The 25,043-nt window shown below is 36.2% G+C and overlaps 2 protein-coding genes across 5 annotated transcripts in view; one reads left to right on the top strand and one right to left on the bottom strand.

Moving 5' to 3' along the window:
* Positions 1 to 1,268: 1,268 nt before the first annotated feature.
* med8 (mediator complex subunit 8) lies at positions 1,269 to 12,945 on the bottom strand. Its single transcript, XM_028811492.2, has 7 exons — positions 12,687 to 12,945; positions 12,201 to 12,322; positions 9,459 to 9,603; positions 8,242 to 8,382; positions 8,032 to 8,119; positions 5,228 to 5,479; positions 1,269 to 2,414 (listed from the first exon to the last, which is right to left on the bottom strand). Exons 1-7 carry the CDS (start codon positions 12,690 to 12,692, stop codon positions 2,350 to 2,352), a joined length of 819 nt encoding a protein of 272 aa, XP_028667325.1. The 5' UTR covers positions 12,693 to 12,945; the 3' UTR covers positions 1,269 to 2,349.
* Positions 12,946 to 13,045: 100 nt separating this feature from the next.
* Positions 13,046 to 25,043, top strand: part of szt2 (SZT2 subunit of KICSTOR complex) — a 382,417-nt gene continuing 370,419 nt past the window's right edge. For 3 of the 4 annotated variants that reach the window (XM_051933246.1, XM_051933247.1, XM_051933245.1), the window contains exons 1-2: positions 13,047 to 13,218; positions 14,173 to 14,298. In XM_051933246.1, coding sequence (XP_051789206.1) covers positions 13,195 to 13,218; positions 14,173 to 14,298 — 150 coding nt within the window. In that variant the 5' untranslated portion in view covers positions 13,047 to 13,194. Of the gene's footprint in view, positions 13,219 to 14,172; positions 14,299 to 25,043 lie in introns of all 4 variants that reach the window. The other variant, XM_051933248.1, reaches the window with a different exon arrangement.

Raw genomic sequence — 25,043 nt, 5'->3', positions numbered from 1 at the left:
TTAAAAAGAAGCTACAATTTTTCATGAAAACAAGGAGCAAATTAAATATATTAAAAGTTTAATGCATTGAATAGTTTCACCTAAAAAATGCCATTTGTGGCTAACTTTTTTTTATATTATTGTCTAAGGTGAAAGCATCATGTCACAGCTTGTAGAATGCAGGTAGTCTTATTTTCTCCAAATTGTCTGACCTGGAGATCCCACTTTGAAGGGCCTTCATGTGAACGTTCTGACCAGGAAACCTCTATTTCTGTTCTGTCCAATACCAAGTGAACTTAGCAGAAGACCACAACAAATTCTTATCCTTTGACCAGAATGCAACTTCCAACTCCACAGTTGGTTCGTGGTTTTGATCATCTTCAGTGTTTTCATGTATTTCAGAAATTTCCTCTTCTGACTGTCAGCCAGGCCTCATTCCTCCTCACCAAAGTCACAATGAAATATATCAAGAGTGATGCTACAGAATGGAATGTTAGCAAGGACCCAAGGAAGCCATATTTATGATTCAGAGCCTCAAGAATGCATTTTTCTATTACAAAAAGATACCATTCTACCTAGACGTTGCACTACCTGGTTATCCACTCTGCCTCACCCCTTCTTATCTAATATTCTCAAGTGTTCTGAGCTGTGAGAACACAGATGTGCCCATAACAAAAAGATACAATAAAAAATAAAACTGGAGGGCTTTATACCTCCCCCCGTCTCAATGACAGATTTATTTTCTTCTAATCTTCTTTGTTCACTCATTCTCACCTCATGTCTCATCCATTAATTTCCTGTGGTTGCTCAGCTCTCCTATGGAGATGTACAAAATTTGAATAAACCACCCAAAATTCAATCAAACTAGTTATCACTTTAAGTGTTCAAATGCATATTCTATACAGAGTGAACAAACCTCATGGCAATCACAAAGAAAGAAACCACATTTATTACAAATTAAACAGTATATTGGTCAAATATAAGTGGACAATTAGAGGGTAAAGTAAGAGAAGAAAAAATATTTTTAAACAAAACTGAAAGATCTTTATAATGCCCCTATTTATATTATACATAATACATTCATTTAATTAAATATTTATATAGCACCCAAGTCAATTTTGCTGCTTTGAATAAAATAAGTTCTAGTAACTTCAAAGCACTTTATGACAATCAGATGTTAGGTTCACTTGTAAATCACAAACATTTTCTTTTATATTTGTCTATCTTATATCATTTGAAACTATTGTGGACATAAGGAGTATTAATGATTTAAATAACGTTTCTGCTCTTGAATCTTTACATATGTGTAAACTTCATTTTTGTCTGAATTAACATAGTTCTGTAGCCCCACAAAGCAAAGCAGTGTGTAAAGATATGTACAATGTACAACACATTCAAGCATGCACAACCACTAGCTATGTCTCTCTTGAGGAAAGGGAAGTGTTCTAAGTATTTTCTTCAAAAAAGTAATATCAATATGAACAATTTAAGATGCATTAATTAGATGAAAATAAACCATGTAATGTGTAGGCATTTTATTCTGAACACAAAGGCAAAATTAAAATATGGCAGTGTCACCACTAGAGGGCAGCAAAAACGTAACTAACTTCAATGAGGACTTATTTTCACATGAGGCAGATACAGATAAATGTCCGTGATTTTATCATTGTATGCAAAACTGCCTTATAAAAATCTTTACTATTAAAAAAATGATATATTCAGAGAACCTTTCCCTAACATTTTCCTAATATTAGAAAAGTAGTTTTTTTTTTTTTACTTTATCTTTGTTGAGAATGGTATTTAATAGAATTTAAGAATCTTACATCTTGAAAATGTAATCAGTGAAACTTACAATTTCAAGTTATTGATTATAGAAGTAATATGTAGAGAAAAAAATTGTAATTGCATGTAAATATTAACTTAAGTTTAATATTTATCCCAATATTAGCATTAAAATAACATATATTGCTTTCGATTTTTTTTCATTATTGAAGTTGCAAGAATTAGGCACACCATAAACTAAAACAGACAGCGTTAACAAAAACACACATAATACTGTGATTCTTAGGTTTGACCGATCTTACAGAAGTACTTCAAAAATGTATTCTGAATGGTGATTGTTACATTGGCGCATAGTGATATTTTGATAGCAGGATGATAAGCTGCTGTATAACTGTCTGTTGTTATTTCTTATTTCAAATTAGTTTAACATAAACTTCCTTTTCTTTTCTAAAATACTGAAATATTTCAAAATTAACATGAAATATGCAGAACTCTCAATGCTACTCTGAGGATGATAATTCCAAGACTTTCTTGCTCAGGTAGACAATGCTGCAGTCCTTGATACATACGGTTCAGTGAGCCAACCATTTATCGTGGATAGGGATGCATTGAAGCAGATTTGATATTGGTCTTTATGCTGCTGGGCATTTTTCCTGGTAAAAGTAATACAATTAAAGATGTTACATAAACATAAATTGTATAAAATGGCATAACTTTGAAGTTTAAAATCTTAAAAATAAAGAAAAACTAATAACTGCACTGTTATGAAGAGATGAAAACTGAAGCTGGTAAATATATTCAACTGCACCACATAAATGACCATGCAATAGGAGAAGGAGATTAATTCTTAATACAACATATGTGCTTGAGGATCCAAACCCTAGCAGCTTTAATCGATTTATTAATATGTCACACTTTGTTTCTACTATGATTAGCATTTCTATCATGTTTTCCTATCACCCCTGTTTGACCACTATTTGCCACATCTGCTTGACACTTAATTTAAATCTGAATTTAAAACTTTTCCAGGAACAGATGACTACATTGTTTTTGTCATTTTTTTAACTTTTGTCACATTGGCAAAGTTTTTTTTTTTTTTTTTGGACCAAAATCCTCACCAAAAGTTTTATATACTGTAGGGTATATTGAGATGTTTATGGAGGCTTCTTATAACACCCTGATTTGAAGTAGATAGACTATAAACAAACATTTATTTTAATGGAAACTAAATGATTCAACTTAGTGGTGCTATGTAAACTTTTCAGTTTGAGAAAAGTGATATCCTACTGTGTGCTTAATACAGTGCCCTCCATAATGTTTGGAATAAAGTCAGATTTTTCATTAATTTACTCTTCTGCTTCACAGTTTAAAATTACAAATCAAACAATTTAGACACAATTAAAGTGCCCATTGCAGAATTGAGATCATTTATGTTAGGTAGAATGCCTAGTAAGAGCTGGGAGGTCTCGTTGCCTTTGAATCCCTGCAAATTTTTTTTTTTTTCCACCAGCCGTCTGGAATTTTTTTTTTTTGTTTTCTGTCCTCCCTAGCCATCGGACCTTACTTTTATTCTATGTTAATTAGTATTGCCTAATTTTATTTCTGTATTTTGTCTTTTTTCTTTCTTCATCCTGTAATGCACTTTGAGCTATATCTTTTGTATAAAAATGTGCTATATAAATAAAAGTTGTTGTTGTTTAATTTGAGGGTATTCGCATACATTTCGGTCTCATCATACCCCTTTTTTATTTGACACCCACTGCACACCCAACCTGCTTGGAAAGGGGCCTCTCTTTGAACTGCCTTTCCAAAGTTTCTTCCATTTTTTTTTCCCTACAAGGATTTTTTTGGGAGTTTTTCCTTGTCTTCTTAGAGAGTCAAGGCTGGGGGGCTGTCAAGAGGCAAGGCCTGTTAAAGCCCAGTGCGGAACTTCTTGTATGATTTTGGCCTATACAAAAATAAATTGTATTGTATCATGTAGAGCTGACAACACTTTTCCTACACAGTCCCCTCCATTTCAGGACACTATAATATTTGGGACAATTGGTGTCACAGGCGTTTGTGATTTCTCAAGTGTGTTTCTTTGCTTCATTAAGTGGTGGTATAAGATATCTAGGCTTGCTTCTACCTACAGACTACCTTTGGAGTCTGCAGTTGCCATTGTTCAACATAATGACGAGAGCTGTGCAAATGAAAGTTAAAGATGCCACTATAAGGCTGAAAAACAAGAATAAAACCTTAGGATTACCCTACAGTAAATCAACTGTCTGGAATATCACTAAGAACAAAGAATGTACCCTTGAGTCTGGTAATCGCAAAGGGACTGGTAGGCCAAGGAAGACCTCCACTGCTGATAAGTAGAATCCTCACTATGGTAAAGAAAAAGCCCCAAACAGTCTTCAGGAGGCAGATGTGGACGTGTCAGAGACTACTATCCACAGAAGACTTCATGAACAGAAAAACAGTGGCAAGATTCAAGTCACTAGGTAGCTACAAAAATAGGATGGCCAGATTACAGATTGTGAAAAAGTACTTAAAACAACCCGGGGAATTCTAGAAAAATTGTCTTGTGGACAGACGAGAAAAAGATGAACCTGTGTCAGAAAAATGGCATGAGCAAAGTGTGGAGACGAAAAGGAACTGCTCAAGATCCAAAGCATACCACACCTCATCTGTTTAGACATGGTGTTGGGCTTGTTATGGATTGGGTATGTATGGCTGCCACAGTTACTGAAACACTTCTCTTCATTGTTAACAGAACTGCTGACGGCAGTTGCACAATGAATTCTAAGGTGTATAGAAATATGTTATCTGCTCAAGTTCCAGTAAATGCCTCCAAACTCATTATATGGTGCTTAATACTACAACAAGAATTATCTCAAACACACTGCTAAGCCAACACAGGTGTTTTTCTAAAACTAAAATGGAAAAATTCTTGAATGGCTAAACCAGTCACCTGATTTAAATCCAATTCAGCATGCCCTACATATGCTGAAGAGAAAACTTAAGGGGACAAGCCCCCGAAACAAGCAGGAGCTGACAGAGGCTTGGCAGAGCATCACCAAAGAAGACATTCAGCACATGTTGATGTCTGTAAGTTCAAGCAGTGATTGCATGCAAGGAATATGCGTCAAAGTAATAAATATGACTGCTTTAATATATCCACCATTGCTTTACCCCAAACATTATGGTGCCTTGAAATTGGGTAGGGGGGTTGGGGCAGTATATAAAAAGTGGTATGATTTCTATAGGGTGTGACCAAAATGTATGGAAACCAAAATGTAAGGGAAATTCTGTCCTTGCCCCAAATATTATTGAGTGCACTATATTTCATATTTCGGCTCCTGACAATTTCAGTAATAATCCTGAAAGGCACACGTTAATGTTAAAGTGGGAAAATAAATAAAATAGGGAGTTCATATTCAATAATTTAATTTTACAATCACAACAATATTTGTATTATTACCTGGCTGTCCTGGTTGGTTTGGTACCTGAGGTCCCATTGCCACTTGTTGATTAGGAGCTCCTGGCATAGTCACCTGCTGTAACGTGGGACCTCCAGAAAGCATAGGTCCTGCTCCCCCAACAGTCTGTCCAGGAGGTACAGAACCACCTGAACCTTGAGGCCTGCGATTTGACAGACCTTTTCCAAATACCACTGCTGCAACAAGTGCATTAGTATCAGCAGGATTAAAGGTTGGTTTGTTCTGTCGTATTGCTGGAAACAAGAAAATACACACATGACACCATAGCACACATTGTATATTATTCATACAAAGAAAATTATGCTGTGTATGTTTCAAATTAGAAAATGTGTTATATAAAATGCATCAAAAACTATTTTGGTATTAACTGGTCAACCAGAAGCCAAATCTACTAGTAACTAATAATAAGTTTGTCTAACATTTATACAAAATACAGATCAGCAGACAAGGTTAAACATCTAATCATCTTTAATAAAACCCGTGTGCATCCAGTGTCCGTGTGTGTGTGTCTTCTGGTGAAGTGCACACGTGCGGGGCACGGTGCAATGCTTCAAAGCAGATGCTTCAAAGGCCGCCTGACGCGTCACACAAGACAGAGAGAGCGGGACCTATATAATATCACGCAGCAGATCCAATTGGATTTCGGTAAATGAGCTAAGACCTAAAACAGAAAACACGAAAAATCCAATTGGGTACTGAGACGCGGAGACCAGCTTCCCCATTGTTGTGCAAGTGTTCACTCTGAGGATGTCAGATTTGTGATTACGAAGCTTGGCCCGGTAAAGTGTAAAGTAAAAGTAGATTTATTTTCGCGCACATTACATCAGTTGCAGGGGAGAATCTGCTGATTGCCCACTGTTGTGACAGAAAATTAAATGCATATTACGGACAGCAAAGCCAGTATTACTGTCAGAGAAAATTACAGGCATTTTACGGAAAAAAATTTAATGAGGGAAAAGGTCCCTTGCCATTTAATACAGACTGTTCCTACTAATGTTTATGGACTACTGTTCTAGCGCTCATTATTGTAACGGGCTTAATGTCTAGTTTTAAAATAATTTAACAGTGTGTGAAGGACAGCCGGGTTCCCATGCCCAGCAGGGATGCCCCTACTGCATCTGTTCCGGGAGAGCTACCATGGACAGCTCAATACCTCCCCCGGGACGCTTGGTGGCAGCCTCCCTGGCAGACGATGATTCCCCAACCTGGCACATGGCTCCATGGAAGATGGAGTCCTCCACAGCCTGGCTGGGGGCTCGGATGGCCGCCAGGGGGAGTTGCATGGAGTCTGCAGCCTGGCTGGTCAAATCTTCAGCCCCACCCGGGAATGCAATTAGGGCCAGGTGATCAAGCACCTGGAATGCTTCCGGGTGGGGTATAAAAAAGGCCAGCCGCCGCCACCACCACTCGGGACAGCCAGAGTCGGGAGGAGGAGGACTAAGCCTGAGGAGGAGTGGTGGTGCCAGAAGGATTATTATAGTTAGTGTGAGTGTTCTGGGACTGTGTTGGGCCTGTGGGACACAGGGAAGGTGTGCCCCACGGCTGAAGAAAAATAAAAGCGTGTTTTATTTAAGTACGTGCCTCTGCCTCAATCTGTGCCGGGTTGGGCGCTATATAGCACCTTTCACAAGTGTGATCAAATTATAAAGATAAAAGTGTATTTTATAATCTGATGTTGGGAACTTGATCTTAATCAATCATGTAAAATGGTAGAAAATCATTAGATCAAAAGATCTTTCAGTGGCTTTTAAGGTGAAAAAGACTGTTGTGTCTTGCGAAGGTTACAAAGCAGTCTCACATGAACGTAAAACTTAATCATTCAGGTTTTCTCACCAAGTTCATCCCATGTGCCGATTAATATCAAAGGATCAAAAGGCAGCATTTACCAAGATTAATGTCAAGCTGTTAGAAACACTGCTGAAACTTTGTCTATATGTAAGGTCTGAAAGGAAGCAGAATCCTCTTTCAAAAATATCTGCTAGAAATAATTTGTCAGAAGAATGTGGTTTATGACATTATATACCCAGAAAATGCAAGTCAGGGTTCAAGTTATTATGCAGCAGTGCTAAATATCATATTTACTGCAATATAAAAACTGCTTTTGAATGCCCTACCAGCCTTAAGACACATACACGTGGTGAAATTAACATTCACATTCATTACTGCTTTGCTGATAGAGCAAAGTAGTTATGAATATTAAAATATTACATTTAGTGAGTCAACCATGAATTCCACAAGGTACTACAGAATATTTAAGTAAAATATGAAGCAAATTATGAAAAACCTGAAAAAAGCAAACCTTGCAACAAGGCAATTATCTAACACGTGAATAAAACCACAAAAGAACCACCCAAGTCCAGATCCAAGTCCTTTTGAAATGCTACAGGTACCCAAGAAGCCTTTTGTACATGTAATTACACTCCACAATAAATCAGAATTTCAAAGACCTCAAATATCACATACTTAAATTGTTCAGTGTTGAGGATTGAACAAAGATTCCTTGTAGTCCATATGCGTGACCAACATTAATTTCAAGGAATGTTTATGTTATGTGTGCCAAAAGGGAAAAACAACAACAGGTATTGAAACCAATGGTGGTACTTATTTATCTGTTGTAAAAAATACACTTTTGTTGATCTTGAATTTTTGAATAAGTCAAGCAGTAACGGCAATTTGAAAATGCTCAAAAGCATACAGGTCTCTACAAATGAACCAGGTAACCAGGTTAATGGAAACACATCAAGTTATTTTCACTTTTACAGCTGTTCTCTTAGCAAGTACGCACCAGCATTCTCAGACTCCCGATCTTCACGAGGATTGTTAAGCTTTTCCAGAAGGTTTGTGCAGAGTTTATTGAGTGCTTGAATTTGTTTCTAAACAAGAGGAGATTTTACAGCAAATTACACATGGTAAAAGCAAAATAAATAAATGCAGCTTTGTAAATGTATTTAATTAATGGAATTTAGCTTCGATGTCTTACATATCATATACTTACCTGAGCTACATCTGTTCCCATTCGAGCTGCTTCAGTGTTGAGTTGCTTCTCCTGTTCCTCTACTTCAGGATCTGGTTTTGTACGTAGATAATCTGGAACAATCTCATGACTAAATACAGGAACCCGCTGCTCTGTTAATTTCTGTCAAAAAATTAATTATGTGAATCTCCGCAAAGTCTCTTAACCTGCCTGTGCCTAAGTTATGAAACTGTATGTTTACAAATATATATATATATATATATATATATATATATATATATGCTGATCACCTCGCAGTTAGGGAGATCCGGGTTCGCTTCCCGGGTCCACCCTGCGTGGAGTTTGCATGTTCTCCCCGTGTCTGCGTGGGTTTCCTCCGGGCGCTCCGGTTTCCTCTCACAGTCCAAAGACATGCAGGTTTGGTGGACTGGTGATTCTAAATTGGCACTAGTGTGTGCTTGGTGTGTGGGTGTGTGTCCTGCAGTGGGTTGGCACCCTGCCCGGGATTGGTTCCCTGCCTTGTGCCCTGTGTTGGCTGGGATTGGCTCCAGCAGACCCCCGTGACTCTGTGTTCGGATTCAGCGGGTTGGAAAATGGATGGATGGATGGATATATGCTGATCTTAAAGATCTAACAAAAATAGATCTGAAAACATTTATAAAAAAAAAAAAACTTAAATGAAATGTGCCAAATGCAATCTTTGCAATTCTATAAAAATATCCTAATCATTTGATGCTAGCCAAATCAGCAGTGTATTGCATATATCATAACCTTAATTCTCGTCCAGAGTCTTTAATCAACCCATTTTCTGAAACACACTTTTTACATTAGTATCTACCTTAACAGCCCTGGCAGCAAGGCAGGAAACAAGGCCTGGATGGGATGGCCTTCCATTGCAGGGGACATTTATGGTGTCACACTAACACCCCCTAGCCCCATCTTAAAGCTTGTATGGTGAATTAGTTACTTTAAATTTGTTCCATATTAATGAATGTGGATATGTAAGCAAATGTAACTAATAAACTACTAGCCTGTCCAAGGATGGTTTCTGCATTGTACCCAATGCTATTGTAGTAGTACCTGAACTGGATTATGTGCTTTTGAAAAAGAAATTAATATTAAAACATTTAATTTTTAAGGCAGCAATATGTGTGTGTGTTTAATGAAACTGACATAAAAGACATACTATAATTAATATAAAATACTGTGAAATTTGACAGATTATAAACATTACTTACAGCAAGTTCTTCATCCCTGTCTTGAGACAGTAGCAATGGAATGATGACCTGGTTTCGAAAGGCAGGGGTTTTCTCATTTCTCAAAAGTTTATTAATAGTATTCAGCTGACCAGATAATAGAGCAAAATTGTCAAGCACAGAGGGCCTGTGTGAAAAACAAACACATACACACACAAACTGTATTAAAGACACATATACAGCAGGAAGTATAGACTTTAGGATAAAGAATCCCATGGATTCAATGCCAACACCCATCAGAAGTTGTAGTTTTAATCTGATTGAACTCAAGATTTCAAAATATTAAAGCTTGAAAGGGCGGCACGGTGGCACAGTGGGTAGTGCTGCTGCCTCGCAGTTGGGAGACCTGGGGACCTGGGTTCGCTTCCCGGGTCCTCCCTGTGTGGAGTTTGCATGTTCTCCCCGTGTCTGCGTGGGTTTCCTCCAGGCGCTCCGGTTTCCTCCCACAGTCCAAAGACATGCAGGTTAGGTGGATTGGCGATTCTAAATTGGCACTAGTGTGTGCTTGGTGTGTGGGTGTGTTTGTGTGTGTCCTGCGGTAGGTTGGCACCCTGCCCGGGATTGGTTCCTGCCTTGTGCCCTGTGTTGGCTCCAGCAGACCCCCGTGACCCTGTGTTCGGATTCAGCAGGTTGAAAAATGGATGGATAAAGCTTGAAAGCTAAATTTGTAAAATGCCTTGAGCCACTGTGATACTATGGTGTAGCACTACTATATTAATGCTACAGTATACAAGATGCTACACCTGATTGTTACATGAACCAATGGTAGGTAGAACTTGTACAATTCTGACCAATGTAATCATTTGTACCTGTCAACAGCACATAAATGCTCAAAAGCATGCAACTCATGCTTACCCATATATGTAAATCCCTCTTTTAAAATAATTTCATACTCCAATGGCAAAACACTGCAATAGCCCGACTAAATTTAGAACCTAGCTTTGCTTCAAGGAAATAAAACATTTTCTTGAAAACCTTACTAAGAGAATGTAAATTGAAAAGTTTTGGATAATATTGAAATAAGCATGTGCAGTTAATAGACACAATTATCATTCTGCAGCTGGAAACTTCCTGTGAAGATTACTGACCTCAGGTGTGCCTTCTACACAATAACACTAAGCTTCATATGGCACAACCACAGACTGGTTCCAGATAGAAAGATTAGGTGCGATCCATCCCTTTTGCAGTTCAAAGAGATTAGATCCTACAACATACAGCATATAGAGATCTCTAAGACAACACATTGAGAGGGGTAGATCTTCATGATTATCTGGATTCTGTAGATTATATCAAAACTGTTTCTGTTAATGGAAGTGATGAGGAAAATGAGCACCTTTGGCCTGAAAGTAAACTAGACTATGAGCAAGATGCAGCGGAATACAGATTAGACTCCAAGGCAAACTACTGAAAATGCCTAATGAAGTGCAGTAGAAATAGCCGATGTCTTAATTTACAACAGAAGCCAGACTGTGACAACCGGTGCCAGTGAATCAGCCATAAGGTTATGTACCAAGGCGGTCAGGGTATATGAGGTGGACCAAAAACTCCTTCCCCCCAAACTGTAAGTTTTATAATAGTTTTTAACAATTCCAGGAATTTTTTGGAATCCCCCCCCCCCCCCCCAATATATGTTCTCTCTGGACAGCAATATATCAGCTTGTATCACAACTGATAAAAAGCTGAGATTATACAGACTGTGTGTGTTGTCTCCTTTATCATGAGCAGTTATGGAAAGGTTTACCAAGAAGACTGTCAGTTTTGAAAAGTTATGCCTCAGAAGAATTCTTTGTGTTCCATACACTCAACATGTAAGCAATGCAAAATTTGGAGCACTCAATATTCTGATTTCAAGCCTCGCATGTAAATAAATACAAGCTACAATTCTTTTGTCACTCACAAAACAGACCCTAAGGAACACCACAGATGGGTGTTGTTACAGGCAGCCACGAGCAGACCTTCACCAGAATGAATAGGCTATGCTACTTGGGTTAGAGAACCTCATAGACAAGGCCAGCTGCGCAGGGCTCAGAATCGAATGGTATTTTACGCACTTTCTACACACAGCATGGAAGGCAGTCCAGGACATTGAAAGATTGTGTCAGATAGTGGAATGGCTACATTTCATTGTGAAACTTGCCACTACAGACTGTGAGAGAGTGAGACAATTAATAGAACAAAGCATTAAAAATGAAGTGAAACGATTCACGTGCACTGCCGACATGCAGATGCAATAAAAATATAGAAATGGCACAGCTGAGATGTACTGATAAATATAACATCTGCTGTATGTAAATAATTGATCACCAACAGAGTTACAAGTACACAATAGCGGAGAAGAAAAAAAATACTCAAATTTAGTTCTAAACTGCCAAGTGTCATTCTCCGAAATACACAAGTTGTCCTATTAATTTCCATTGGCCCTCTTCTACAACAATAGTGCATGCATGTATAACTGAATCACAAAAATTCTAAGTATTTGGGGAAAACAAATCTCTGCCAGCATGAAACAATGCCCGTTTTCCCTTCATGTACCAAGGAGCTAATTAAGGAACAGAGCAGGATTGATTTAAAAGGAATTGATTTCTTAATATGCGCATCCATTTTTGGAACCCACGTGATCCACTATAGAAGCACAGATGTCGATCTTCTTAAACCAAAACATTATAAAGTCAGTGCCGAATCCATCCACGCATCGCAAGGTGCTACGGCGTCTTAATTTCTTACCATGTCAGTCTGTCATATTCAGTCTCGAGCTTGATGATAAAACTCTGCAAGGACGCCTTCAAGTGAGCCACTCTGGTAATAAGGGCATCAATTGATGTTTCCAGTTGTTTTTCTTCTCGTTGCTGAAAGAAATTAAAGCCAGTAATGACTTTCTGCACATACAACACCGTAGTAGCTACCCTGTAGAGAATTACTTTCCGTTCGAACCCCAGTTTGATGGTATCCCATATACATTGTATATTTAAAACGTTTCAGAATAATTGCATTTAAATAAAATCCGTAAACAATTCTTAAAAATATACGGTCAGTGAACACCAGAGGCAGTCAGTTGAGCCTTATAACCGTAAACCTAATCAACTATACAACGGCCAGTGTGAAAATAGCAACCTTACTTTTCGTTCAGTAATATTGCACATAAGGCGCTCCAGCTAAAATTTCGAACTCTTCAACGCTGTAATAAACAGATGTATTTAAGTATATACTTGCCTGCATTCTTTAAAAGGTTTCTATTTTTCTTTCAAAAAAGTACGCTTTAATTGATCATCAACACAAGACCCGGAAATAGTAGTATGTCCCTATAGAGGTGTGTGTCTATGTTATTAGATGTGAATTTGCTGTTTTGAATTTAGATGAGGCACAAACACAAAGTATCGTTCGCACTTTTACTTATTTCTCTTTTTGAAAATATAAAACTTATTCCGAAATAAAGACAAAACAAGCATCCCAACGTGTTAAGTAATTAGAATTTGCGATATATATTAAATAAATAATTTGAAAAAAAGAACAGAAAAACGTCCGGGTCAGTCCTAGAGGAGGGACAAAAAGTGGCAGTGCATTTCCGGGTCATGTGAGGCTTGTTTGCTGTAACGTAAACAGTGGCGAAACCTGTCAAAATCAAACTCCGTTAACAGAGAGGTTTGTTCACTAGACTATAAAATCTGCGGGCTGAGTGAAAGGATCACTTATAGAGTCTCTCAGGAATGAGAATCCCGGGATGGCAGAGAGACAGGACGCTGAGGTAAACTACAGAGAGTAAATACGCCTAACGCGAGTTGCATGCATGCTCCCTTGAACTGAGGGCTTTACAAGTCTGGCGCTCATACGAATGACTTTTGCTATTTTGGTTAACGAATTTTGAAAGATGATTTCTTGCGCCTGTTTCAGAAAGACGAGTCAAACAAATGCATGTAGAGTTTTTGCAGCAATTTTGTTGTTGCATTGTTTAAGGGCATTGTATAAGGTTGCCTCTTTGGTGTTTGCGCTTGTATGTCATGCTGTAAAAAAGGGAGTGTTTAATAATGTTTACCAATTCAAGTGCATAGCATACATGCGGAAATAATCATAGCGATCAAGCTCGATAATTTGAGATTTTTTTGTTTTCATTTTACACCTCATGACATTTGTCCTGTTAAGTTGTTTTCTATTGCAAGTTCAGTCTACCCGTTTTCGAACTAGCTACCTGTCTATTATAGGATTACAGGAAAACAAAACTTAGCATCATCGATCGCAATAAAGATAATAGTTAGACATTTAATGTAAATGGCACTTTTCCATGCCCATTAGGCTTACTGATATCAATGGATTTTCAATTCTTTGTACTTACAATAGACACACTGGCAGGTTTGGTGACTTAAGAAGTAACGATAATGAACAAGAACCACCCTAACACCTGGACAATCTGCAGTGAAAAGTAAACCTAACATGTCTGAGATGTGGGGACAAGGCTAAGGAAACCCAAAAACATGACACGCCAAAGTATAAACTCTACGGGTTAGTGATCGAATCTGGATTCTTGGACCTGAAAGGGCAGCATTGTTCACTTCTACATTAATTTTTTTTCACGGATTATATTGAGCCCGACTTACTGCATGTTATGTGGGACTTGTGGAATTAACTTTGACACATTTTACAAATAGGAACGTTTGTAATAGAGGGAAACAGACTTTTAAAATTAATTTAATTTGACTTTTAGGTGGAGGAGGCAGGGCAGGTGTACCTGCTGATGAAGAAGGAGTACAGAATATCCAGAAATGTTCGACTGGCATGGTTTCTCAGTCATCTCAACCAGGTCATTAGCACAACACCCAAGGATAAGTTGGTAGGTACCAATTTTAAATTTCCATGCACACACACACACACACACACACACACACACACACACACACACACACACACACACACACTCACATTGTAATTAGTTAAACATTTGATTCCTCTCTGTTTAGAACTTTTCTGCTTTTGATGAAATATTTTAAAGAAAAGTCAATTCATACGTAAATGATTGGGTCAAATGCATTTGTTTAAGTTTACCCTTTGCTGACTGAACTAAATATTTTAACGCTGCTCAGTCTGGCTTTCTTTCTAACAGCTGAAACCTTTCTCTTGTATCAGGTACCAGTATTGTCATCAAATGGCCTTTTAATGCAGTGTAGTTCGTTGTAAATGACATAAGAACCAGACTGAACTCGAGACAGAGCTGGAATGCATATTTTTGTGATAAAGAAACTGCTTCTTACAATTCCGAGGCTTAATGTGGTTGAGGTACAAAGTTATGTCAGTTTATTTTAAATAAGGCAAGACATGTTTTTTTTACCACTTTCTTATTGCAAATATGTAATTACCAAAAAAAATGTTTCAGCTGTTCATAATTACCAGACTCTCCGAATTTCTGCATTAATTACTAATTAAAGTGCAGTCTTCAGCAAAGTTTCAATAATATAAAAAGAAATTTGCTTAAACTAACAAAGTGGCAGTAATAGACAAAAAAATTGATTAAATCAATAACACAAAAACTCTGCTGAATACATCATTTAATACTGTAATTCACAGTTGGAAAAAGAATACACACAACTGGGCTATTGACTTTTCCTATAGCAAACTGGGGTCGGGTGCACCAGTCAGTGAGTTAACATTAGTGGTGTAAGTTAGAAATCCTCAGCCATATGAAAAAATTTGGTTACTGACAGATTATGCTCTCCTCAAGTAAGGTATGTTGATGTGAACCATATGCTGTTCAAAATAATTGTTAGAGGAGTTTAGACAAAAAAGCTGTAACGTAAATTCTTTACAAATTAAAGAAATTCAGTTTTCTTGCTGCTGTACCTCTGAATATGCATCCTGCAAAAATCACAACAAGAGTGTAGAATACATTCCTGCAGGAAGTGGGGGGGAAAAAAAAACATTAGGGTGGTAACGGCAAAGGACCCGCAGAAGTATCTTGAACGTGTCAATCTCTGTTCATGAGTCCACTATAAGAAGAAAAAAATGGTATTCATAGAAGAACATTATTGCTGCATGTCCTGGATTTTGCAAAACACCTCTAGGACAGTATTCTGTTAACATATGAGACAAAAGTTGAACTGTTTGTTAGAAATACACAGTGCTTTTTCTGTAGTTAAAAGCACTGCACAACAACACCAAAACCTCATCTCAACCTGTGAAGCATGTTGGGGGAGCATCTAGGGAAGGTTTGCTATCTCAGGACCTGAACAGCTTGCTATCATGGAGGTAAAATTTTATTCAAAATTGTATTGTGAAATTTTACAGGAAACGTCAGGGTAGTGGTCCCTCACCTGAAGCTTAATAGAAGCCATTAATGAAAAAAAGATAACTTGAAACAAATGAGTACGTAAACAACAGAATAGCTTAATTGGAAGAAAAATGTTTTTCTGAAATGGCCAAATCAGAGTACAGATCCCAACCTACTTGAGATGGTGTGGTGGGACCTAAAGAAATGGGTTCACACAAGGAATACAATAAATATCAATAAACTGAAACAGTTCTTTTAATAAAGAAGAATGGTCTAAAATATGGACTGCTGTCAGTCCCTTGCAAAATACAAGTACTGTCAATCCTCAACTTTCATGGGAGTAGTGTTGCTGGAAAATGAAGTGAAAGTCAAAGGTGTAAATGTTTATACATGGAACATGTGGGAAATAGGGGGTTAGATTTCTGTGACCCACTAAAAACTGTAATCTTCCACTAGACATTGCTTAAAATACAGTTTTCTGCATAAAATTGATTATAATAAAACATGGTTTCTGATAATTTGAACATTTTATAACACGGTAACCATAAAATAACTTGTAAAACACAGTACAGAAAATAATTGGCAACATGCAAAACATTTTTTCTTGCTAGTTATTAAGTTGAAGTGCTAACGTCTTAATAAAAACTGACTTTAGTAGCTGGTGTCAACATCAATTCTGATACTCTGCACCTCAATGCTAGCAAATGGCATTGGAGATTGTGAAAGATGCACCAGCTTGAAATAATCTGTCAACAACACCTGCTTTGTGCACCACTTAAGATCATTAAGTATCTCAGAGTATAGGAGCATAGCAGACGTAAGTTGGTATTTAATCTTGAGGCCGCGATAGATGTTGGAATTGGCAGCCTCAGTGTCTTGCCAGCTGGTTGCGGCCAACAGCAGCTGCTGGCATTCTGGCACAAAAATTATCTAACAACTTTATTATCCTTAACATACGTCAGTGACATCAGTGACTTTGCATGCATAAGCTTAGAACCCGAAGGACTTGTGGTACTCTTTGGGGCATAATATATATATGTGTATGTGTATATATGTATATGTATATGTGTATATATATATATATATATATATATATATACTAGCAAAATACCCACGCTTCGCAGCGGCGAAGTACTGCTTTAAAATTTTAAATAATAAACTGAGGGAAATTATACCAATAATTATTTGTTAAGGATCTCTTTGTATAGTTTTCTCTGTTGTTCAAGGTTTTCTCAGTGTTATTCATTTAGTTTATTATTACGCTGTGCATTCTATGGTATTACTAGCAAAATACCCGCGCTTCGCAGCGGAGAAGTAGTGTGTTAAAGAGGTTATGAAAAACTAAAGGAAACATTTTAAAAATAACGTAACATGATTGTCAATGTAATTGTGTTGACATTGTTATGAGTGTTGCTGTCATATATATATATACACATACATATACACATATATTATATACTAGCAAAATACCCGCGCTTCGCAGCGGAGAAGTAGTGTGTTAAAGAGGTTATGAAAAAGAAAAGGAAACATTTTAAAAATAACGTAACATGATTGTCAATGTAATTGTGTTGTCATTGTTATGAGTGTTGCTGTGTTTTATATATATAATATACACACACACATAAACATATATATACATATCTACATATACATATATCTACATATATATATATATACATACACACATCCACATATATATACATATATATATATATATATATATATATATATATACACATATCAACATATATATATACACATACATACACACACACATATATATATATATATATACACAGACACATATATATACATAAATATTTACATATATACACATCTACAAATATATACACATATATATACATATCTACATATATATATATATATATATATATATATATATATATATATATATATATATATATATATATATATCTATATATATCTATATATATATATCTATATATATCTATATATATATATCTATATATATCTATATATATATATCTATATATATCTATATATATATATCTATATATATATCTATATATATATATCTATATATATATCTATATATATATATCTATATATATATATCTATATATATCTATATATATATATATATATATATATATATATTTATATATCTATATGTATAGACATACATACATAGATTGACACATATATATATATACATATCTATATATATATATATATATATATATATATATATATATATATATATATATATATATATGTAATTGTGTTGTCATTGTTATGAGTGTTGCTGTCTTTTATATATATATATATATATATATATATATATATATATTATACACACACACACATAAACATATATATACATATGCATATATACATATCTACATATACACATATCTACATATACATACGTATATACACATATACACATCCACATAAACATATATATACATATACAAATTTACATATCTACATATATATATATATATATATATATATATATATATATATATATATATATATATATATATATACAGTGATCCCTCGCTATATCGCGCTTCGCCTTTCGCGGCTTCACTCCATCGCGGATTTTATATGTAAGCATATTTAAATATATATCGCGGATTTTTCGCTGCTTCGCGGGTTTCTGCGGACAATGGGACTTTTAATTTCTGGTACATGCTTCCTCAGTTGGTTTGCCCAGTTGATTTCATACAAGGGACGCTATTGGCAGATGGCTGAGAAGCTATCCAGCTTACTCTCTCTCTCTCTCTCTCTCTCTTGCGCTGACGTAGGGGGGTGTGAGCAGGGGGGCTGTGTGCAGCTGTTTCCTGAAGGACATGCTGCACGGAGCTTCGCATACTTAAAAGCTCAAAGGGCACGTATTGATTTTTTTTTATCTGTCTCTCGCTATCTCTCTCTATCCCTCTCTCTCTGTCTTCCTGCTCCTGATGGAGGGGGTGTGAGCTGCCGCCTTCAACAGCTTTGTACCGGCGGTGCTTCGCATACTTAAAAGCCAAAAAGCCGTATTGATTTTTTTTTTGACTGCTTGCTTTGCACTCCTTTGAAAAGGAAGATATGTTTGCATTCTTTTAATTGTGAGACAGAACTGTCATCTCTGTCTTGTCATGGAGCACAGTTTAAACTTTTGAAAAAGAGACAAATGTTTGTTTGCAGTGTTTGAATAACGTTCCTGTCTCTCTACAACCTCCTGTGTTTCTGCGCAAATCTGTGACCCAAGCATGACATTCTAAAAATAACCATATAAACATATGGTTTCTACTTCGCGGATTTTCCTATTTCGCGGGTGGCTCTGGAACGCAACCCCCGCGATGGAGGAGGGATTACTGTATATATATATATAGACATACATATATACATTCATATATATATATATATATATATATATATATATATATATATATATATATATATATATATATATATATACACACTGTATATATACATATGTACTTATTGGCTCCTGTATTTAGGATATAGCAGGTTGGATAATGGACGGATGGACATCTGTATGCATAGCCGTATTTGCCCGTTTTCGTTTTTTTTCTTTGTTCAGTAATATTTCAGTAAACCCGGAGCTTGTCACTGTGTGACCCTGAGGAAGTCACTTCACCTGCCTGTGCTGCAAAAAACAAAAGTAATGTAACAAATTGTACCTCAGATGTTGTAAGTTGGTGGAATAAAGGCATAAGTAAAATAGATAAATATGTATTATACACATAGGAAGTATTCATTTATTTTCAGTTAAGTCATCTGCAGCAAACTTTTATAAATGAGGGTTTCTGATTTTTAGATAGTGCAAACTGTTTCTTCTTCATTGACGTTTTCTCTTGGAGAGCTTTTTTCATTTCATTGAAAATGAAAGCAGCAGCTGCCAAAATATGTAGCTTTCTTATTAATTTTTCAACATTGTGTAAAATAAATGTATAAAGTAACATAAAAGGTTTAAATACTGGTTATCATTTTACACTAAAATATTACTAAAGAGATACAAAAAAAGTAAAATGGATATGTTCTTTTTCTTTAAGGAGATTAAATATTACTGAAGAAAGAAAAAAAAAAAATTAAACAGCCAAATGGGGCTATGCATACGAACTTAAAAGGTTTAAATAAAACAGAAATATATATTTTATTTTTACTTGCTTAACTTGTGGAGGGTGTATCCTGTAGCAAAGCCCTAACTTTTTTCGTGAAAGCCCGTTTCAGTCAATAAGTCTTAAAAAAACGTGTAAAGATATTGACAATAAGCTACGCAAACCCAGGAAGACATGGAATCGTTTAAATCAAGTATCATTACATCTTCCTTTCTTAAAGAGAAGTAAGGCAGTACTTATAAGCTTACATATTTATATATAGACATTATATATATATATATATATATATATATCTATCTATCTCCGAAGCCGTGCAAGCACACTCTTGAGAATGCAACGTATAGTTGTACAGAAGAAAAGCAATCTTGCCTCAAATGAATGGCAACCTTTTGTAGGTCTATGAATTTAATTTAAACTTTAGGTTTACACGGTGCTTTCTTTCCGAAGTACCTGCACTCATGAATATATCTGTATGTGTCAGTCGGTCAAATCCACGCGCTTCGCACCGGCGAAGTACCGCTTTTAAATTTTTATTAAGAAGAAAATAAAACGTTTTTAAATTGAGGGAAAATATACTAATAACAGTTTGTTAAGGATCTGTTTTTTTGTGAAGCTGCCTTTACTCGAGTGATCACTTCGACCTGACTTGGTGGCCAAGTATAAGCGTTACCTGGTAGGTAACCACCCATACAATCAGATTGTGAATCAGACTACGAATGCCGTGAATGTAATTACACACTCACTGCACTTGCTTACGGTAATCGAACCTCGGACGTCAGCACTAGAGGGGCTTAGCAGCGGTGAAGTATTACTTTTAAATTTTAATTAAGAACAAAAGAAAACCTCAGAGGTTCGATTCCCGTAAGGGAGTGAAGTGAGTGTCCGGTTACCTACCAGGTAACGCTTATGGTTGGACAGCAAGTGACGTAACATCAGCCACGGTGCCTTCAGTTGTGAGAAGCAGATCATAGAATGATTGAAAATAGTTTTGCATTTACCTTTTTAGTAAAAGGCGAGCTTTTAAGCCTGATAAATCACCCCGTAAATGTACACGTTTAATTGCACATGTGTTAATATGTATGGTTACACAGTATTAAAAGACAGTGAAGAACGTGATTTACCTTTGTTCCCGCATTTGATAAAAGGCGAGCTTTTAAGCCTGAGAAATCACCCCGTAAATGCACACGTTTAATTGCACGTGTTAATATGTATGCTTACACAGTATTAAAAGACACTCAAAAATTAACGTCATTTACCATCAGCCACGGTGCCTTCAGTTGTGAGAAGCAGATCATAGAATGATTGAAAATAGTTTTGCATTTACCTTTTTAGTAAAAGGCGAGCTTTTAAGCCTGAGAAATCACCCCGTAAATGCACACGTTTAATTGCACGTGTTAATATGTATGCTTACACAGTATTAAAAGACAGTCAAAAATTAACGTCATTTACCTTCGTTCCCGCGTTTGACTCGTGCTGTAAATCTCTTCCTTGTTTTTAGTTCACGTGATTACGTAGGAGGCGTGATGACGCGATACGTGACTCCGCCTCCTCCATTAGAGTATATGGACAAAAAATATGTTCCAGTTATGACCAGTACACGTAGAATTTCGAAATGAAACCTGCCTAACTTTTGTAAGTAAGCTGTAAGGAATGAGCCTGCCAAATTTCAGCCTTCCACCTACACGGGAAGTTCGAGAATTAGTGATGAGTCAGTCAGTCAGTCAGTCAGTCAGTCAGTGAGGGCTTTGCCTTTTATTAATATGTATAGATAAAACTGACCTAACCATTTTAACACTTTAAAACAAATTCTATAAGCAGTAAATGTATTGCTAGTACAGCGTCCAGCAGACAAGCACTTATTGACTGGGATGCAACTTCTACCTGTAGTGTTTATTGTTTAACTAACAAACTAACAAATAAGCCTGTGTATCTGTAAAAGCGGCCTTCGTAAAGGAAGCATTTCTATTTTGTAATTAAACATCTTACATATTAACAAAGTTAAAGATTATGTTGCCTTACTTGTGCACAGATGTCTCCATTTTTATGGGAACATTAAAGAGATGTGTTGAAAAAAATTAAATACACATCAGAGTGAGGTGCTACATTTTACAGCACGTAAAGCTTTTGCTTCTATGACTCTAATCCTTCATAAGGTCTTTGATTAAGAGGCTATACATTAAAATGAACAAAAGAGTATTGTAGCTATCACACATTTATTTATGTAAGTTCCTGAATACTACAGGTCACTTCTCTGTTTTCCTTAAAATAGAATTCTATTGGTTAATTGTATTGTTTATTTTTTAATTGCATTTATTACAGCAAGTAACATTCCATACAAACAAGTCAAACTTAACAAAACTAAATTCAATTCAACCCACACCCAAGGGAAAGAGAGGAAGGCCAACAGCCAGAGTAAACGTTTTAAGAGTAGAAAAGAGGGAAGAGAATCCTTTTCCCTAATATAAAAGCTTATTCTAAAATGTTATTGATCAGATCCTGCCAGGTTTTTAAAAACTTTTGATCAGATCTTCTAAGTGAGAATTAGATTTGTCTAATTTCAAATAGTATATAACATCAGTTAACCACTGACATAAAAGCGGTGGACTAGGATTCTTCCAGCTGAGCAAGATACATCTACGTGCTAATAGTGAAATAAAGGTAATTACAGTTTGTTTGTCCTTCTGTACTTTAAGCTTATATAGGAGTATAGTGATCCCTCGCTATATCACGCTTCGCCTTTCGCGGCTTCACTCTATCGCAGATTTTATATGTAAGCATATTTAAATATATATCGCAGATTTTTTGCTGGTTCGCGGATTTCTGAGGACAATGGGTCTTTTAATTTCTGGTACATGCTTCCTCAGTTGGTTTGCCCAGTTGATTTCATACAAGGGACGCTATTGGCAGATGGCTGAGAAGCTACCCAACTTACTTTTGTTTCTCTCTCTCTCTCTCTCTCTCTCTCTCTTGCGCTGACTCTCTCTGATCTTGACGTAGGGGGATTGAGCAGGGGGGCTGTTTGCACACCTAGACGATACGGACGCTCGTCTAAAAATGCTGAAAGAGTTGCTACCTTCTGTGTGCAGCTGCTTCGTGAAGCGACATGCATACTTAAAAGCTCGAAGGGCATGTATTGATTTTTGACTGTTTGTTTTCCTCTGTCTCTCTCTCTCTCTCTCTCTCTCTCCCTGCTCCTGACGGAGGGGGTGTGAGCTGCCGCCTTCAACAGCTTTGTACAGGCGGTGCTTCGCATACTTAAAAGGCAAACAGCCCTATTGATTTGTTTGGTTTTCTCTCACTTTCTGACATTCAGTGCTCCTGACGCGCACTCCTTTGAAAAGGAAGGTATGTTTGCATTCTTTTAATTGTGAGACAGAACTGTCATCTCTGTCTTGTCATGGAGCACAGTTTAAACTTTTGAAAAAGAGACAAATGTTTGTTTGCAGTGTTTGAATAACGTTCCTGTCTCTCTACAACCTCCTGTGTTTCTGCGCAAATCTGTGACCCAAGCATGACAATATAAAAATAACCATATAAACATATGGTTTCTACTTCGCGGATTTTCTTATTTCGCGGGTGGCTCTGGAACGCAACCCCCGCGATGGAGGAGGGATTACTGTATACCAAACATGGCTGTAAATGGATTAGGAGTGATTGTGACACCAAGGCTGCGTTATAGGAATTAATGATTTAGTTCCAGAATGATGTTAATGTTGGTGCATGCCCAAAATATATGGCCCAATGAGCCTGGAGCTCGACTGCAATGTTTGGAGGTTGGTACTTACCCTGGAAACATTTTGGACAATTTTAAATGAGATAGTTGTGCTCAATAAAAGATTTAAAGTTGAATAACTGTATGCTTTGCGCATATGGAGCTAGAGTGAATTCTGTGCATGGCAGCCTTTCACTCCTTTTCTGAAATATTGGGTAAGAGATAATTTTCCCATTGGGATCTTTGAAAGGAAGGGACTTTAAAATGTTTTTATATATTATAGAAATGCTGTCAGAGTCATCAAGACTCAATAATTTTTCGGAATAGAATTAGGTGGGAGGTAAAAAAAATTGGGCAGATTTTGTTTAGCAAAGTTTCTAATTTGGAACTAGTGGTAAAATTGGAGTGTAATTGTTCGTAGGACGCATATGCATGATCTATGTATAAAATTTATGGTCAACAACTTTTAAAACTTTAAGTTGTTACGTTCAAAATAAAACTCAATCTGCATTTCTTAATAAAGCAAAGACAACTTCAATACAATCCGAAAGTAAAAAAAAATCATGTAATGATAATAAATAGTCACTAACTTTAATGTGTTAACGATAATTTCAACTATAACAGATTGAACTGCTTTTTTACTGGAAAATGTAGATTGTAGTAGCCATTTACTTTGTACCGCTTCACCCCCAGCTCTTAGAATGGTTACTTTTCATTTAGATTTTCAGGTGAAGAATGGAAGCCAGCACTCAATAAAATACACTCTCCATCAATTTGTACAACACATTGTTTGATTTAAGTTAAAATTGTACAAGTTATACATCTTTGTTGACTCAGACTATTGAAAATTTACCCAATGACATAATACTAAATGTGAGCAATTGTACTGCCTCAGTGAGTCACATATTTTTTTTAATGTTCTTTCTTGGAATAAAAGGTGTTCTTATTTATCAGATAGTCTTCGATTGACAATAGTTACTAATTTTCTACCTGATGGGTTATTATTACATTTACTTCTTAATAAATCTGTTGAAAAAATCCTTGAAACATTTTGATAGCTTACTGCTGCTCATGGAAAAATGATATCTTATTTTACTTAAAATTTCACAGTAATCAAATTCACATTATGGGGAACAGTCATGTCCTGAATAACTAAGAATGTTCAGCCTCTGCTAACCTGTTGGATGTTTTGATATTTCTGAGTGATTGCTTTAAATCTACACTCTTCACTCTTTAGATGGGTAGGAGATTTGGTATGAATATGATGTAGCAGTGTACAGTATATTTGACTGACTTTAACCTACTAATAGTAGTGCAGTTTGAAAAATAAATAAAAATAACAAGTTTTAGTTTGATAGTTTATGTCACAAAATATTGCTTTTATTTTATCTTAGATCATTAATGTCATAAATTGATTATAGACTCAGTTTGAAAGTGTACATATTTAATTGTCTTGTATCTTGAATTAATATTTAAAGGTGGACATA

Source organism: Erpetoichthys calabaricus, chromosome 10 (genome assembly GCF_900747795.2).
Source record: "Erpetoichthys calabaricus chromosome 10, fErpCal1.3, whole genome shotgun sequence".
NCBI lineage: Eukaryota > Metazoa > Chordata > Cladistia > Polypteriformes > Polypteridae > Erpetoichthys > Erpetoichthys calabaricus.
Note: the sequence above shows the minus strand (reverse complement) of the source record. Positions and strands in the feature narration are given on the sequence as shown.